General features: G+C 57.8%; 1 protein-coding gene across 3 annotated transcripts; it reads left to right on the top strand.

The window, feature by feature from the left end:
• Positions 1–6536: 6536 nt before the first annotated feature.
• OCEL1 (occludin/ELL domain containing 1) lies at positions 6537–15734 on the top strand. 3 transcript variants are annotated; one of them, XM_088147364.1, is made up of 6 exons: positions 6537–7807; positions 9662–10879; positions 11373–11551; positions 12540–12721; positions 14093–14143; positions 14955–15013. In XM_088147364.1, coding segments are annotated over exons 2-5 (1506 nt in total). In that variant the 5' UTR covers positions 6537–7807; positions 9662–9736; the 3' UTR covers positions 14095–14143; positions 14955–15013. The 3 variants fall into 3 exon arrangements, with proteins under 3 accessions (XP_088003490.1, XP_088003488.1, XP_088003489.1); XM_088147362.1 differs by having other exon boundaries at positions 6542–7807; positions 12540–12711; positions 14955–15734; XM_088147363.1 differs by having other exon boundaries at positions 6542–7753; positions 12540–12711; positions 14955–15734.
• Positions 15735–16769: the final 1035 nt, after the last annotated feature.

Raw genomic sequence — 16769 nt, forward strand, 5'->3', positions numbered from 1 at the left:
AAGAGGCTGCTTTTGAAGACCCCAGGTGAGACCTTGGAGAGGGCCTGCTCGTGACGGGGGCGGGTGGGAGTTGGGTTTGGTCCCGGACATCGTGTCCTAATGAACAGTGTCCGGGGGCCCTGTGTTGGGAGCGGAGGGGTGGGGCTGGCTGAGGCCGTGGATAAGTGTGGGGGAGGCAGAGAAGGTCGTGGGGGGAGGAAAGCAGGTGAAAGTTGATGCTGGGGCTGCGCCGCTCAAGACGGACGCCGGTGGGACCGTCCGCTTCGCTCCGGCTGGGCTGGCCCCAGTTGGGGGGAGCAAAGAGTGATGGTCAGCCCAGGCCCTTTTCCTTGAGGGGCCCGGCACCCGGCAGGCGGGGCAGAGAGCAAGAGGGAATTGGCTGACCCAGGCGTCCAGAACAGCCATGTCCTTCCTTGTGTACGTGACTGGGTTGTTTTTTGAGCAGAACGGGTTGCAGGGAGCAACTGCAGGTTTCGGGGGTTGTCTGACAATCGAGTGAGGTGTGGCATGAGGTATTCTCAGGAGCCCCTTTGCCCACCTAAAGGCGCAGGGCGTGTTTCGTCTGGGAAGGCAGGCAGGTGGACAGGGCGCGTCCTCGATCTTGCCGTGTTGGGGGTCCTCTGGCTGAATGCATCCAGGAGGGACCCCCAGCAGGTTGGGGGCCTGGGATGTCACAGCTGCGACAGGGTGGGAGTCTGGGGGCTGGATCCAAGGTGCCCCCAGCTGACGCCCCTCTCCGAAGAACAGGCAGGTCCAGCCCTGAGAGGCGCATCCGTGTCCACCTGGTCTCCCAGACCCTCTTATCGGGTCCAGCCCTGGATATGTGGGAAGGAGTCCGTGCCGGGGAGAGCTTTTTGCAGGGAGGGGATGAGATGTGCTCAAATTCTGCCTTGATGGGTGTCATTTTGAGGTCAGCGTTGGCAAAGCAGGGCTTGCTCTAAAGGCCACCGCCAGGAAAGCCTTTGCACCCTCCTCCACCTTCAGCTGACGGGCTCCTTTCCTCTCTTGTGATGCCACGCGTGGATGCAGCTTAAGTTCAACCCCCCGGCTTAACCTCTTGTGGATCCCGTGGGGGCAGGAGGGTTGCGCTTCTGGATGGAAGGGGGGCAGTTGGCCGTCTGTTTTCTCCATAGGAGGACTGGGGGGGGCTGCTTTTAAGGCTTGTGCTTAATGCCCCTGTGGCAGGCCTGTCTTTGGTGGGAGAGGATGGGCGTGGGGTCGCTGTGCTTAGACTGGGTTCGTAGCGCAAGGCGGGCATCTGGCAAGGAGGGGGAACAAGGCCAGATGAGGTGCCCCGAGCTCTGCAGTTGGGATGCCACAGGCTGCCGGTCATTTTTTCACCCCATTTGCCACAGGTCTGGCGCATTGCTCCTGCATTCCTGCATACCAGATAAACGAATCCCCAATCTTTTCCCAATCAGGAAACCTTGGCGGGGGGGTGGGAAGCGTCTCTTCCCCCACTCTCATGTCCCCTGCATCTTCCTCTGGGAAGTTGACTCCTTTCACTACTCTTACCAGGGAACACAATTTTAACCCTTTTCCATCAGTTTCACAGTGAAGATAGAAAACTCCCCAGGTTTGGGGCTCTGCCCCACGTGAGGATTTTCTATCATGATAAGCAGTGGACAGTAGATGCACGTCTAGGTCCTGAAGGAATTGCTTGCACCTTCCCCTAGCAGTGGGTCTTCAGCCCAGGGCTTGTGCTGTGACCACGAAACCCTTCACAGAGGCCTCCGTTGCCTGAGATCCCGTCAGAAAGCTGAACGGGAGTCGGGGGACGGGGGTTTCGAGGGGCAGTCACAGGAACAGGGGTTGAACGTCAGGTATTCCTTAGGGCGGGCAGTTGTCATGCAGATGAGATGAGATGAGATGCCTGCGTAGACTTGCTCCTAAAATAGTATCCCTGGTGGGGACGTCAGCTGCGTGTGCTGGGAAAAATCCAATGAGGGCTCCCTCCTCCTCTCTGTATCCCAATTTCCCGAAATGGGATAAAGCCGCGAACTCTGGTTTCCTTCATAGGGCTACCGTTTGAGCCATTAAGGCCTTTGGCTACGCTAATCTTTCTCGAGAAAGATGCAGCTCTTCCAGCTGCTCTGAAGCTGGCCAGGCACTCGCTTGGAGGTGCTCCCATTCCGTTCCGCCCCTCTTCGGAAAATCGGCTTTGCTCGGTCGGAGGACAGATCGGGATCCTTTCTGGCCCATCACGGCTTCGCTTCTGTCCTTCCCCATCTCGGTTCTGCCCTCTTTCGGCATCAGTCCGTTTTATAAAATCATACTGAAATACTTTTTAAATGCATTATTTTAAATGTACTTTCTCATGAATACACAATTTTGTACGCGTTTTATTCTGAAATACTTTTCTATGCGTTTTGATACTTTCTGAGTCAAGAGCTGCACTGCATGACTGGGACGCGTGTAAACTGAAAGGCAGTTGGGTTCCGCCTACGCTGCAGCCTGGAACGACGTGTGGATGTGGTTCATCCAGTGTGAATTCCTGGCCAGGTGGTCTCCTTAAGCATCTCAGCTGGCGGTGGGTTCAATTGCCGCAAGGAGAGTTTCTCTGGGCAGCTTCCCGTCTGGCTGCCCCTTCCTTCGCCCTTCCGTGGCTGACACCCCCAAGCGCGTTGTCAAAAGCGTTGCGCCAGAGGCATCTCAGTGAAATCAAAGGCACCGGTTACATCGAGATAATATTTGTAAAATGTTCTAGCCTCGTGTGAAATAGAAACGCGCTAAGCTAAGCTAATGCAACCGCAAACACACTCAGCAGCGTTTTGTGATCAGTGCAAATGTAGTCAGACTTTTCTGCGGTGTTTTATAATTACCGTCTGTGTCGATCTTGATTATGGAAAGAAATCATTATGATAAGAAATTGAGAGTTGATTCCTGTAATGCCTAGGAACATACCCTATGAATAATTCCTAGTATATTGATTTCCTGTGGCATCCTTGTTTTAAAAGACGATCCAGAGCAACCTTTGGGTTAGGAGATCCCGTAGACGTGTTATGGCTTAAGGGCTCCCCGGCGAAGCCTTCCAAATGTCCACAGGCCGTCTCAAGCGAGCCGCGGCCTCTCCGTGAAAACGACGGGCAGGAGCTGCAACGGCCGGCCTTACTCGACTTCACGATTTAGATGGAAGGAGCTGTACACGAAGCACTAAAATAGACTTGCTCTTTTATTTTGCACGTTGATTTATTATTTGGGAGTTAGTTTGGGTTTTTAATTTTTTATGTGAGCCCTTTTAAGGCTCCAGAACAGGATACCGTTTTTAAATAAACATCTGAAAGGTCAGTGCATTTTTTTCCTTACTCAAAGCTCAGAACTTGGCTTTCTTTAATTTTGTAGTATTCCTCAATAGGTGTGTTTTACTTACAATGACAATTTACCCCAAACACAGCATTAAGGATCATTTTTAAAAAATAGTATTAACGTTCTGCATGGTGGTTTAAAAAACTGGCCGGTGCACGTCCTTAGGTTTCGTGCCTTGCTGGCTGTTGGGCTTTCTGGGTGAGCTTGGTCAGACCTCCAGAGAGAAGCGCGGCAGGCAGGACAGATAGACTGTCTGAATCTGCATGACGGCGGCATGCAAGTAAACCGCGTGGTAGCTCCTTTGAGCAGCAGATCACTCCTGCAGCCAGGGTCCTGGTCTGCCTTTGCACTAAGAGCTTGCCCTGCCCTGCCCTGCCCTGCCCTGCCCTGCCCTGCCCTGCCCTGCCCTGCCTGCGCTTCGCGTGCCCGGCGACAGGCAAGGCTGGCTCCGGCCCGGTGGACCATTAAGGGAGAGGAGCAGGGGCCCGGCGTGGGGCGGCGGCGCCACAGGGTGGGAAGATCCCTGCCCGTGGTGCCCTCGTCTTCGTGTCGGTTAAGCCATGGAGGGGCACCGCGGTGGGCTGCGCCGTGCTCAGGGCATCGGCCGGACTTGATCCGACCCGGGGCCCGGCCGGGGGCGGGGATGTGTGGGAACACTCGGCCTCCCTCTCCCGTTTACAGATGATGGTCTCTTAAATCAGAGCTTGCTGCTTTCAGCGCACTGATGTGGCCTCTGTGGTTCTGTGCGCCTGCAAACTCGTCCCCTATGAAGCAGTGGAAAACACCGGCCCAGCTGCAACTGAGCTTTCCACGCTGCTTCACGGGGGTCCTCATACAAAACAGGCGTGTGTGTGTGTGCGCGCGCGCGAGCGTGCCTGCCTGCCGAGCTGCAGCGTGGCAACTCTGTGCCCAGCTAAGGACAGCTGCAGAAGTACCAGGGGGGGTTTGGTCTTCGAGGCCCGTCAGAGGCGAGGCCCTCCGGAGGAGCCCGGCTCAACCGCCCCCGCCCCGCACCCATCTCCCCCTGCAGCGGGACCCGTCCCGTGAGGCCACTCGGAGTCCTTGGACCCCCGAGCTGGGCCACCGGGTGGAGCTTTCTCCACCGGCCGCTGACAGCGTCCGACTCGGCTGGGCACCCGCGTCCTTCTGCTCTCCGCCCCGGGCTTCCGCGGGCCCGCCGCGCCTTCGGGGCGCAGCTGCTTTTCTTCTCGCGCCTCCCGGGAGGCCGCGCCGGGTCTCGCCTGCCCGGGGCCGGCGGGGGTGACCTGCCCGCCCCGGAGCCCCGGCTCCTCCCGCCGCCTCGCCGGCGCCCGCTGACGCCTGCCGCGGGCCGGGCGGCCCAGCCGAGGACCGCCCCCCCGCGCCAGACTCGGCGCCTCTTCCGCGCGGGAGGGCGCTCGACTCCTCGGGCCGGCCAGCTCCGCCCGGGGCGTTTTCTCCGCGGCCGCGACTGGGGGCCTGCCCGCTTCCCGCCCGCGCCGGCGGTGCCAAGCGCGGACGGCTGCCGAGCCCGGCGGAAGCTGCCTTCGCGCACCGGACTCGAGGCCCGCATGCCGGCTTTGCGCTCTTCCGCGCGGCGCCCCTCCCCTCCCCGAACCGAGGCTGGGGCGCGTTGGGGGGCGGGGGGCCGGCGCCTCGCGCCGAAAGCTCGGCCTTCCGTCCTCGGACAGCGAACCCTTTTCTCCGCTGCGTTTCATGGACGGGGCTAATGCATGCGATTTTTTTAGAGGTGCAGCCGCATTGGCCTCGCTCCTTTGCGCGCAAGCCTCACAGATTTGCGCTCTCTCCTTGTGCCTTGCCCGGGGTCGATCCAGGGCAACTGCGTCTGAGCCCTTCCTTTTGTCGGTGGGGAATACAAGCAGGGCCAGCCAAGGGGCAAACTGCGCAGCACGGAAGGTCTCAGCACGGGGAGGGGAGGGGAGGGGAGGCAGAAGGGCTGGCCACATCCAGCCCCGGGTCAGATCGCGCTCCCGGCGAAAGCCGATGGGAGCGAAGGCCGGGAGAGGAAGGGGCCTCGGCTGACTCTGCCGCGGAGCAAGAGACCGGGCGGCCCTTGGTCGTGGCCTCGCTCCTTGGACCAGGTCCGGAGGCCACCCAGAGGGGGACACGCATCTCCTCACCAGCAGTCAACACCCAGATAAGCCTAGATTAGCACCAAGATTGTCACCAGACATACAATCAGGCAGTAAACAGTACCCTAATCAAGGAACTACCAGCGGAAAAAGAACACAACACAGAACAGAACAAAACAGAGCAAAACCACCCACACTGGCAGGGCAAGCCACTGTACAGAAACAGGGAGCAAACCCTCTCCCTTCTAGCACTGAAGATGTGACCTGGCTGGGTAACGCAGGGAAGCCGCCCGAGAGCCCTGAGGACTCCGCGGTTCAGCCCTGAGCTCCACATACTGTGGGGGTGTGGGAGGGCTCTTCGACTATTTTGAAAGGGGTTTTAAAGCCTTTCCAAAGTATTTCTTTCCCGTGGTTTTCTGCTAAGGTCGGGGTGGATGCCTGTTTTTCAAGTCCGCTCTTGAATTCCTGAAGATTTGGTGGCGCAAAGCGCGAGTTCAGAGGCCATTCAGAGCCTGACCCTGGCCCTATTTTCCAGGGCAACGTCTGCAGTGGTCGAATTATGGGGCATCCGATTTCCTTCCACAAAGCCAGCCGTTCTGCCCCCCATCAATGACCTTTGAAAACCAACCATGGCGCATGACTGCTGATTTTTTTCTTTGTTTGTTGGTTGAATTTGTATCCCGCTGCGCTCTCACAGATGCTGCACACAAGATGCTGCATAAGAGCAAAAACAGTAAAGCGCCCAGAGTAAGATTAAAACACAACATGAAGAGAACGTAAAAGAATAGAAGTTTGCAACCACTTACATGGTGACAGTAAAGAAATCAAAAGTCAAAGGGGTGAAAATCCCTGGAAGGATCTCCAGAAAGCTCTCTCGGGGGTCGGGGGGGGGAGCCTGATCTCTGCGGGATGATCTTAATTTTTATCATCAGCGGCAGCATCAAAGGCTCATCAAAGCCTGCATCTCTACAACACGAGTTACACGTGACAGAGCCTCTTTGCACAATCACGCACCCCTCGGAGTTGCAAGTGCCAAACTGGCGGTGACTCGGGTCACGAACCGTGAAGGGCTGCGGGGCAGGGGGGTCTTCTCCAGGCCTCACTTGGCAGCGGGGGGGGCCCATTCAACGCATGATGTGCCTGTGAGTGCATGATTGCCATGCCTGGGGAAGCCAGTCGCGCACACTGGCACTGTGCATTTACCGCCTTGCTTGGCAGAGCCTTTCCCCAAGGTGAGCCCCCCAGCAGTGGGCCCGGCGCCCCCTCCCTTCTCCCTCCAAAGCACCCAGTCGGTCCCGCAGGGAGGGTGCGCTGCCAGAGGGAAGGGCCCCAGAAGCGCTTTGGGGCAGGTCCTCTAAGGATGCTCGCAGGGTGGGGGCATTTCTCCCGCTGGAGGGATCCGCAAAGGGAGCCCCCGGGAGCTGCTGCGGCCTTCGCAGGACAGCACCGACTCCTGTTTGGGGCGCGGTTCAGCGTTACAAGCGAGAAGGGGACGGCGCAGTTTTTATCAGGCTTCCTGATTTCTCTCCTGCCTCTCCTTCAGGAGCTCAAGGCAGCTTATATGCAGATCTCCCTTCATTTCACTGCCCCCCCAAAGCGAAGGCCTTGTCTTTGCCTTGCCCTGATTCTCAGTGGTCGAGGTGGGAAGATGCAAACCTGGGGAGAGCAAATGAACTGGGCTGAGCAGGGAAAGACAGACCCCCACAGAGGGATTGGCCCCAAATCACCCATGGTGTTTTTTCCAGTGCTGAGTCTTGAACCCAGGCCTCCCTGGGGCTCTCCTGGCGCCTTGACCAGTCCACCCCCTAGAAAACGAGCGGTGGGGCTGGGAGACGACTTTCTGCGAGATCATCTGAAGGCGCCTCACCCCCCCCACACAGACCCCATCCTCCCCGTGCCAGATGAGGGGAGCAGCCAGATGTGGCCTTGCTGGAGGGGACACCCACCCCTCCTCCTCCTCACTGCCTCCCAGAACATGGACCATAAGACCTATGGTGCCCTGGCAGGTGGCAGTTTCAGTCGAGGCACTTGGGCGGCACCACAGGGGCGTCTTGGTCCTGAAATTCAGAGTGTGGGAAGCCCTCCTTTGGGGGAACACAGCCCAAGGGCTCCCGCACTGCTCTTCCTCAGCCTGGCACCTTTCACGGCTTGGCACTTTTCTCCAGGAGAGCCTCCTGGCCGGGCTGCCGTTAATGTTTAACCTCCACGGAGGCCGATAACATGCCCGCCTTGCAGCCACATCTTTTCCTGCGCCAGAGCAGCAGAGCCTGGCCGGGATCGCTGCTGCATCTCCTGGCGCCCGTCCCTTGCTGGGCGAAGGGGAGGAGGAAATTGCGCGCTTCCTTGCTGGGCCTTTGAAGCGGGCTCGGCCTGAGGTTGGTCCCACCGCCTCCTTCTCCTCTGGAGCGGGCACCGCAAGCAGGCAGAAGGTAGGGGCCACATCTGCAAGCTTGAAGGGTGGGGAGCTCCAAGAATTGGGCCCTCCAGCTGTGTGGGGGATGAAAGGCAGAGTAACCCAACAGCTGGAGGGCTCCGGGTTGGAGTTGTTGCACTGGGAGGGCGCCTGGCAGGGGGAACAAAGGTGGGAGGGAGATGCCACAGAGCAGGTCGGCAAAGCCGGTGGTGGGATTCTTCCCAAGAGGGGTGGTCCTCTAGGGAGGCCGAGGCTGGGAGCCCCTGAATGCGTCCTATTTTTCAACGCTCCGACTACCTTAAACTCTTCCAGTGCGCTTTATCAGCTTTTCCTAAGCAAACGAGCCAACAGTAGGAAGGAAAATGCAGTCAGCTCTCCTGGTCCCGAGACTCAGCAGAGTCCGCCATTGCCTCACGGTGAGGCTGCACGAGAGTCCATCTGGGCTGGCTGGGCGCTTCCCCCCCCTTAGCAACTGGTGCGACGGGCACTGCCCAGCTGCCCTTCCGATCTCTCTGCCTTTGGACGGGCTGAGCCTGGGAGGAGAGGAAGGGGTTCCGTGGTCACCTCAAGGAAGGGGGCTTGGAGGCCCAGGGCTGGCTGGCTGGCTGGCCTCAGTCCCCAGTGGCAGGGAGGGAGAGGCCGCCGGAAGGCCTCTTCCTGGGGAAAGGCCCCCTAGGCTGGCAAAGGGTGTCAGCGCCCGCTCCTCTCATGCCTTCGCTCCTGTTCTTCCACACCAAGGAAGCAGGTGGGCAGGAGTGTCCTTCCTGGAGGGCAGGGTCTCCCCTTTCCAACAGACAGTTGGCCTTGCTGGGGCCGACCGGGTCAGGGCAGCAGTCATGCAAACCTCGGCTGATGCCAGCCTACCAGGTAGGCCAGACTAAGAGACAGACACCGGGTGGGTCTGAAGCTATTTTTATTAGGACAGCTGGAATAACAGAAACTTGCAATTCCAGATGTGCTTCCCTTCCTCCCTCTTTTCTCTTCATGTGAATGGAGGGGTGGGCTGAGGCCGTCTTGGTAAACCAGTTTCTTGGCCAGGACTCAAGCCCTGTTTATCTGTTTGCTGCCTTGGGAGCAGATCTTCCCTCTGTCCTTCAAAGCCATCCTCTTTACTCACCACAGCTAGAGTTAACCCTGGTTAGTTTTTGGGGCTTAGCATGTTCTGTGAACCTGCCCCGTTGGGTTAGCTGATACTCCAGGGCAGTGTTTCTCAACCTTAGCAACTTTCAGATAGGTGGACTTCAGCTCCCAGAATTCTGGCTGGCTGGGGAATTCTGGGAGCTGAAGTCCACCTATCTGAAAGTTGCTAAGGTTGAGAAACACTGCTCCAGTGTGTTATATATGCCCAGAAAGGCTTCACTGAGAAACTGAACTGAGCGCCCTGCACAGCTCAGATGCCTGTTTCTCCAGTAAAAAGTCCATCCAATCAAAACAAATCAGAGCTGAACCGGCCGGGGGGGAAACAGCCCAAACCACCAGGGTCCGTTTCTTCGGACCACCACAAAAGGGGAGTGCCTTTTTGCACGGCAGCTTTTAATTTCCTGATTTCACCGATACGTTTCTAGTAAGCTGCCCTTTAGGGGTTCCTACAATATAAATAACAAGTTAAAAATAAAGCCTGACAGTCATGTAATTGAGCATAATTAAATCCGCACTGCACGAGCCACATATAAAAACACAGCACAGCTCGTCAAGATGGGAAGTTAAAGGCAGCCTCTACGGGGGGAGGCGACAGCGCAGAAGTAAAGTTTTTAGGTTTTTCTTAAAGGGCGCTACCACCAAAAAGGCTGGCTGCTGCTTCTGATCAGTCTTAAGAAAGGATCTCCTCGCTAGGATCAGCATTTCTCTCTCTCTCCTCTTTCCAAATCAGCTGCTCGGCCCTGAAGACAAGACTCAGCCAAGCTGCGAGGGGCAACGGGGGACTCCCTGGTGGTGCCTTGGAGCAATGGCCTCCGAGAAGCCTCTTTCAGCCGGAGCAAAGAGACAGCCTCTGGTGGGCCTGGAGGGAGACCTGTGGCTTCCCTCCAGCGGTCTCCATCCAGGGGAACCAAGGACGGACAGTTATGGAAGCGGCTCTTGGTCCAGCTCTCCAGCGGCTTTCCAGTCCTCCCCACACGGCCATCTCCACCCGGCAGCCCTGTCAACCTTCCCTGATGGAGCTCAGGACCCAGAGGCGATGTCCCTGAAGCCTGTCCGGGGCTTCTTTCCTCCATCCTGGAAGAGGTGTTTCAGGAGGTGGTGGAGACGGCCTGGGGGAGATCCTTCTCCCTTGACCTACTCCCCAGGTTTCCGGAACTCCCCACCAGTAACTCCCGTTTTGGAGGGTCCTCAGAGAACCCACTTTGATGGGGAGGATGGCTCCAGCAGTAGTGACAGGAAGGATGAGGAAGATTGGAAGAAACCTCCCTCAGATGCCACCACCTCCTCCAAGTCTGGAAGGACTGTGACTGCCACAAGCCACGGTGGGACCTCGACAGCTCTGCCAAGTTATAAGGAGAAGCTGGAGGCTTATGACCATAAATATGCCTACCTGAAGTCCTGGCCCGGCCTCCTAAGGCTGCTGGGGGGTCTGGAGCTCATTCTGGGTGGGATGGTCTTTGCTTGTACTGCGGCTTATATCCAGAAGGACTATCAGTGGTCTGAACTTTACGGCAACGGTTTCCTTCCCTACAACAGTCTCACTGGGATGGACTATGGCTACTATGGCCCAATGACCCCGTTTGTCCTGGTGGTGGCTAGCCTGGTGTGGCTAGTGACTGTGATCCTGCTGGGCCTTGGAGTGACCATGTACTACCAGACTATCCTCCTCAATGCCCACTGGTGGCCCTTGACAGAGTTTGCCCTCAACCTGTTCATGTTCCTGCTCTACCTGGCGGCTGCCATTGCCTACGTCAACGACGTCAACCGGGGCGGCCTGTGTTACTCTGTCTTTGCCTACAACCCGCTCATCACGGCCCTGTGCCGGGTCGAAGGGGGGCAAGTGGCCGCCATTACCTTCCTGTTCCTCACCATGTTGCTGTATCTGACGGGCTCCCTCGTCTGTCTCAAGATGTGGAGGCACGAAGCTGCCCGGAGGATGCTGGCCCCGGTAAGAGCCTTCCGGGAAACGGGTGGGGATCAGTGAGGGGGCTGCCGGAGGGCGCGGACGGGGCAGGGGGAGGATAACAGTGGGGAGAATCGCCACCTGACGGGAGAGCCTCTGCCTCATTTGCAGGGGCTCCTGGCCTCCATCCCGGGCATCTTCAGGAGGGGAAATTGGTGGAAGAGACCTAGGTGGGCAGAAGCCCTATCCCCCTCCCCCACGGTTACAGAAATTGAGGGGAAAATGAAAAAAAATGCCCAGGGTGCTGGAGCTGGGGCTCAGGGCAGTTGGGGGGGCAGGTTGCCAGTCGCCAGGACCTGGGGACTTTCCCCCTTTCCCCATGAACCCACAGGTGCCCTGAGCGCTGCCTCGTCTGGCTGCAGCCGCAAATTCCGCCTGTGGCGGAAAGGGCCGGGGACGACAAAGCTGCAGGGCTCTCCTCCCCCGGTCGGGCCCCTGGGCAAGGTCTCTGCCTTCCTCGTCTCCTTGCCTCCCGCAGCCAAAGCCTCTTCTCCCGGGGGGTGCCTCCCAGCACACGGCCCCTCGGGGCGAAGGGCGCCCGGCTGGCCGAGTCACCAGGCGCGTCGCGTTCTCGGAGCCAGGAGGCGCGGAGGGGCTGAACAACGCCATCCCGACGGGGCACAACCCCAAACCGCTTATCGTCCCCGATTACATTGTGTAAGTACCAGAGCCCTTAACTATACTTATTTTAGCAGCTTTTCACTGTTAAAAACAAAACCCGAAGCAGAGGAGAAACATTTTAAACTCTGGTGTGATTTGAGCTGATTAAGGAGGACTGGTGCAACACCAGGATCAAACACAGTGTGCCAAAATCACGAGCCATCTGCAAACAACGCCTCTGGGTGCTGCACCCTAAGGTGTCCACGGGAGGGTGTCGAAAAGCCACGGCACCAGCGCAGCCACGTGACAGGAGCTGCCATCTTGATTCTTTTCACCCCTCCCCTTTCTGCAGACACCCCAGATTTGCCAGAAGCCCCCAGGGCTTAATTTATTTTTATTTATGTATTATTAAATGTATTTGCCACCCATCTGCCCCAGAGGGTGACTCTGGGCGGCTTAGAATTAAAAACCAAGACAATAAAAACAATAACAAATATAAATAACCCCCCCCCGATTAAAACACAAATAACAAATCTATCAAAGCAAAATACAAATCCAGAAGATGGGGAAGCAGTATCAATCACCCCACGAGCCAGCTCCAGCGTGCGAGCCCCCGTCAGGCCCCCAGGCCATTCGGCAGAGCCGTGTTCTTACACCTGTTCAGAAGGGCAGGATGTCCCCTGGAGCTGAGCAGCAAGGGAGGCCTGCCCTCAGGGGCGCCCTGCGCGGGCAAGGGTGCCCACCTCCAGCACAGATGCCAGCCAAGTTTCCAACCTTTTCCACAGCTCCCCATTTCTGCTAAGCTGGACCCACAGCGCACCTGCCCCCCTTCAGCTTCATCTGCGTGCAGCCAGCCGCCCACCGGGCAGTCCCTCAGGACATTGCAGTGGCAAGCCCTTTGGGCGCAGCCCGGGTGACTTCAGACCCCCCAGCTGTGGAGCTCTGTGAGATTCAGGCAGGGTTCGCTGCAGAAATGGAATTAGTTCACGTCTCCGCGAAGCAGGCGCTCTGTGGACGCAGCTTTCCCTTTCTCTCCTCCCGGCAGAAGGTACCCGGCCATCAGGAGTCTGGACGAGCGGGAGAAGTACAAGGCTGTCTTCAACGATCAGTATTTGGAATACAGGGAGCTGTTCCGCGAAATCCGTGCCACGCGGCAGAAGTTTCAAGAGTTGGATGCCCTGATGTCCCAATTGCCGGCTCACCCACAGAATAAGGAGGTCTTTCTTTGCACGTATCAGTAGGACAATGTGGCTCCAATCTAAACAGTTGTATGATACGAGGAGCAATGTCCTGGTGTTTGGGCCTTGGGGCAAATAAGTGTCTCCCGTAAAAGGCAAGGATGGAAATGTCCAAATGTGCTCGAGGGGGATCTCACGGAGCCATGTTCAGGAGGCCTGAAACAGCAGCCTTGGTCCCGCGAGTTAAGAACATCGCAACTTGATTTAGGTTAGAAATAGGAGAGGCTCAATAAATCATAAATACTAAAGCAAATAATATATTTTCGAAAGAGTGTTTCCAAATACAGATCAGGACCAGCTTCTTACAGGGTGAGCTACACACACAACTCAGCGCACTGCACCCCGCAGCCACTCGCCCACGAAAGCCAGCAAACTTCCTTGGTTGCCCCGTTGCACATCCTCACGTTCAGCCGGCATCCCGAGCGAACTGGCTGCAGTTTTCGGGCCCAGGAAGAACTGGCGCAGGGGGTGCCGCCTTGGCGGGTCAACAGGCTGTGCTGGGCTTTGAATGGCATGCTTGAGGCACCCTCCCGAACCGGGCGGGTCAAGAGCCCAAATAAAATAAAATATATGGATTGCATTCAGAAAGCAAAGGATTCCTTGCTGTACAGGCAGCCTTGCCAAAATCTGGAGGCGATGCCACAAGGGGGAAACCTGTGGGAGGTGGGGTCCTCTGTGGGGCGAGGGCCGAGCAATTCGCCAACAGGGACGTGCCACTGTGATTCGCTGTTGCGCCCCACACAGACAGTCACCGTTTCTGGCAGGGAAATCCAGACTTTTCTTCACAGGCGGCCCCACTTGGCTGGAGTGGTGTTGCAAAGCTGCCTTTCCCCTTGAAGGCGCCTCCGTGCCCCCACAGCCCCCTTTGCTTTGTGCCCAGCCTGCACTGTGCACATTCTCAAAGCAGGAACACTTTCAGGCACGCAAGGCACGACTGTTTTGAGAGGAGCAACGTCAGGGCAGGGAGCGCTTTGCTCACCAGAAGTGCTGGGGCACACAGGGGCACCCGCCTGCAGCCCGAGAGCCGCACCTGGGGAGAGGGCCAGCCGTGCCCTCAGGAAGAGGGAACTGTCCGCCTTGGGCAGCGGGTGTGGGAAAGGGTTCGAGGGCAGAGCTGTGCATGGGGCGCCCACTCAGTCACTCCTCCCAAGGGCAGGGAGCAGGGGGTCTGAGGCCTTCGTGCCCCCCCCTTGGGCAGCTCTGCTTCGGGGCTGCCCACCTGGGCTTCGTTGCACCACTGAACCAAAGAGCCTGTGGCTTTCCTGGCGATGCTGCCCAGGGTGGCTTCCCCCCCGAACCCGCCGCTGTGGGGAAGGGCCGGGGCTTCTCTCCGAGGAATTAAACATCTCTCCTTCTGCAGGAGCAAAGCCGCGTCTCTGCTGTGTGGAGGGAATACAGAAGCAAGAAAAAGGTGAAGACGGTCTCCCAGCTGCCCGAGGGCTGGTGTTCCCTTGTTTTTTCGTTTTCCTTGGCGGGAGGGAGCTGCCTCCCCATCTGAGCCGGTCTGGTGCGCTGCCCGCAGGGACGGAACTGCCACCCTCTTGCTCCTCCGCCCCCACGGTGCAGCTTCAGGGAGGCTGTCCATATTTGCGGTGCCAAATGCAGTTTGGCCTGGTTAGGGGTGGGGGGATTCAGATGCCGAATGCTTGAAAAAGCAAGGGGGTCGAGGAGGCTGTTTGGCCTGGCTCCTGGGGAGAAGGGCATTTCGGTTTTCATCTTTGCTTTTCATGGGTTGTTATGAGCTGCCCAGAATCATTATCTGAGACAGGCAGACATATAAGTCCTGTGAATGAATGAATGAATGAATGAATGAATGAATGAATGAATGAATGAATGAATGAATGAATGAATGAGCCAGCCAGCCAGCCAGCCAGCCAGCCAGCCAGCCAGCCAGCCAGCCAGCCAGCCAGCCAGCCAGCCTTCCCATGCAAGCCTCTAAAATGGGGTGGGGGGAGCTGTGGCCACTGGCCTAATATTAAAAGCCGGGGGGGGGCGGGGAGGAGAGAGAGGCTCACAAGATCACCCCAAAGGGAGAAGAGGAACAGCCTGCAGGTTGCCAGAGCTGTCACCTGGGGGGAGGGGGCCAGACTCTCTTTCCTAGGGGTTTCCCTTGCCTTCAGGGCAGCCCCTGCCATGCGAGGCTTGGCCCGAAAACACTTCTGCGTCTGACCCCAGCAGCAACCTCAAGAACCATCTTTCTTCCTCTGCCCCCCCCCCCCCAGGATCCAGCATTCCTGGAGAAGCAGGAGCGCTGCCAGTATCTCCGGAAGAAGCTCTCCTACCTCAAGGCCCAGATTCAGGCCTTCGACGCCGACACGAGCAGGCCCTCCCTGTTCTTCTGACAAGGGGCGCCTAAGCCCAGCCTGGCAGGGGGCCCTGGGATTCGCCGTGCAGAATGGAGGCGGCCTCTTCTCTGGCTTTGGACACGTGATGCGAAGACCCCTGGATGCAGCTCCCTGGAAAAGTCCGTAACGCTGGGAAAGGTGGAGGGAAAGAGGAGAAGAGGACGGGCAGCAGCCGGGGGAGGGACTCCATTACAGGGGTGATGGGGGCACCACTGGGAGACCTGAAAGACCAGGGTGGGGAGCGATCCTCCTGGAGAAAATCTATCTGTGTGGTGGCTAAGAGTTGGCACCGACAAGATGGCAGATAATCAATCCGTCCCTGGCACCCACAGGTAGCTGTGGGGTGCCCCATCCTTCCAGCCCTCCGGCCTTGGACTGCCCCCTCCCAGAGGCTTCTTTCCCGGACCGAGTGCAGCTCTCGGGGCTTCATTCCAGGGCACTGCTCTTCGCCCACCCCAGCCCACTTGCTGTGCCCACTAACAAAAAAGGGGGGCCTGATGGTGGCCCTTCCCCTGGGCCCCTGAGCACAGAACCAGCACGTGTTTCACATTCCTGTTGTTGGGAGAGATGGAAAGGCCACCCTGCAGCAGCGTCTGTCTGCAGCGCCGTGCACTTCTTTCTGAGAAATAAAGAATGGGGTGAAATGACCAAGACTGACTTTCTGGACAATTCAGTTGAAGCTCCAAGCAAAGAAAAACATCCCCTTGAAAGCCATCAGAGCTCTGGCAGGCCAGGGCAAGACCCAGAACAAAGATGTGGTTGGGGTGTGTGTGTGTGGAATAGCCTAGGTAGCCCCTGCCAAAATGGACAAAGGAGCCAGCCAGTTTTCAGGGCCTCCAGGCTCCTGCACCCAACTGACAACTACCAAAATTATACACATCTTTTAAATGAAATCAACCAACCAACCAGTCAGAACTAGATGGGAGATGCAAAAGGCCGGTGAGGTCAAGGGCTCCAGCCAGGAGACCCGCAGCCAAAGCTGGCCTCCCGTTGGAGATTGAGGCAGAGGTGTTTGCTTGCCAGGGGAGGGGTCTACGGTGTCTGGTCGGTCCCACTTCCAGGGACAAAGAATGGCAGGGTATTATTCCTGCCCCCCCCCCCCCAGTTCCAAGAGCATTAAAGCAGGGAGTGCTCCTGGTTTTCCCCTGGCCAAGCCGGAAGCAGAACCGGGAGGGAAATTTCAGCCCTTATCAGCAAAGTGGGCAGCAACCTCTGGAGAGCGATCAGGCAGGAGTCACCTCAAATAAGACGGTTGTGTAGCATTTTTGCACCTGCCACTCTGGTTCTTCTAGCTTTGCACAAGGAGGTTCGCACAACACACTTAACTCGGCAGAAGAGAATCTCTGCAGCGCAGGGTTCAGCTGCGGAGCCCTCGGTGCTCTCTGAGCTGGGTGGTTTGCTAGCGGGCGTTTCATGACCGGGCTAGTACCTTCGTTACCTAGCTATCGGACCTAGTTACCTGTTACCCACGAAACTCCGGCAAGCCAACCCCCAGCTCAGAGAGCACCACGGGCTCCACGCTTACTCCGCGTCCCCTCCAGATGTAGTTCAGGCTGCCGAAACACGCACAGCCCGACCGGCGGAGTTCACCAGAGCGAGTCGTCAGAAACGCAACCAAATGTTGTAAACCTAGCCAAGTTCAGCCCAGCCGATCGCGCGTGGCCCGATGCTGCACACACGGGCTTTAAGGCA

The sequence above is a fragment of the Python bivittatus genome, unplaced genomic scaffold (genome assembly GCF_059951505.1).
Source record: "Python bivittatus isolate LINGU-HERP-01145 unplaced genomic scaffold, Pbiv_v1 ctg000500_np1212, whole genome shotgun sequence".
NCBI classification, from domain to species: Eukaryota; Metazoa; Chordata; class Lepidosauria; order Squamata; family Pythonidae; genus Python; species Python bivittatus.

Coding starts and splice junctions, on each gene's coding strand:
- OCEL1 (XM_088147362.1), top strand. CDS start 9,737: ATGGCCTCCGAGAAGCCTCTTTCAGCCGGAGCAAAGAGACAGCCTCTG. Junction 12,712..14,092: donor CTCACCCACAGAATAAGGAG/GTCTTTCTTTGC, acceptor CTCCTTCTGCAG/GAGCAAAGCCGCGTCTCTGC. Junction 14,144..14,954: donor AATACAGAAGCAAGAAAAAG/GTGAAGACGGTC, acceptor CCCCCCCCCCAG/GATCCAGCATTCCTGGAGAA.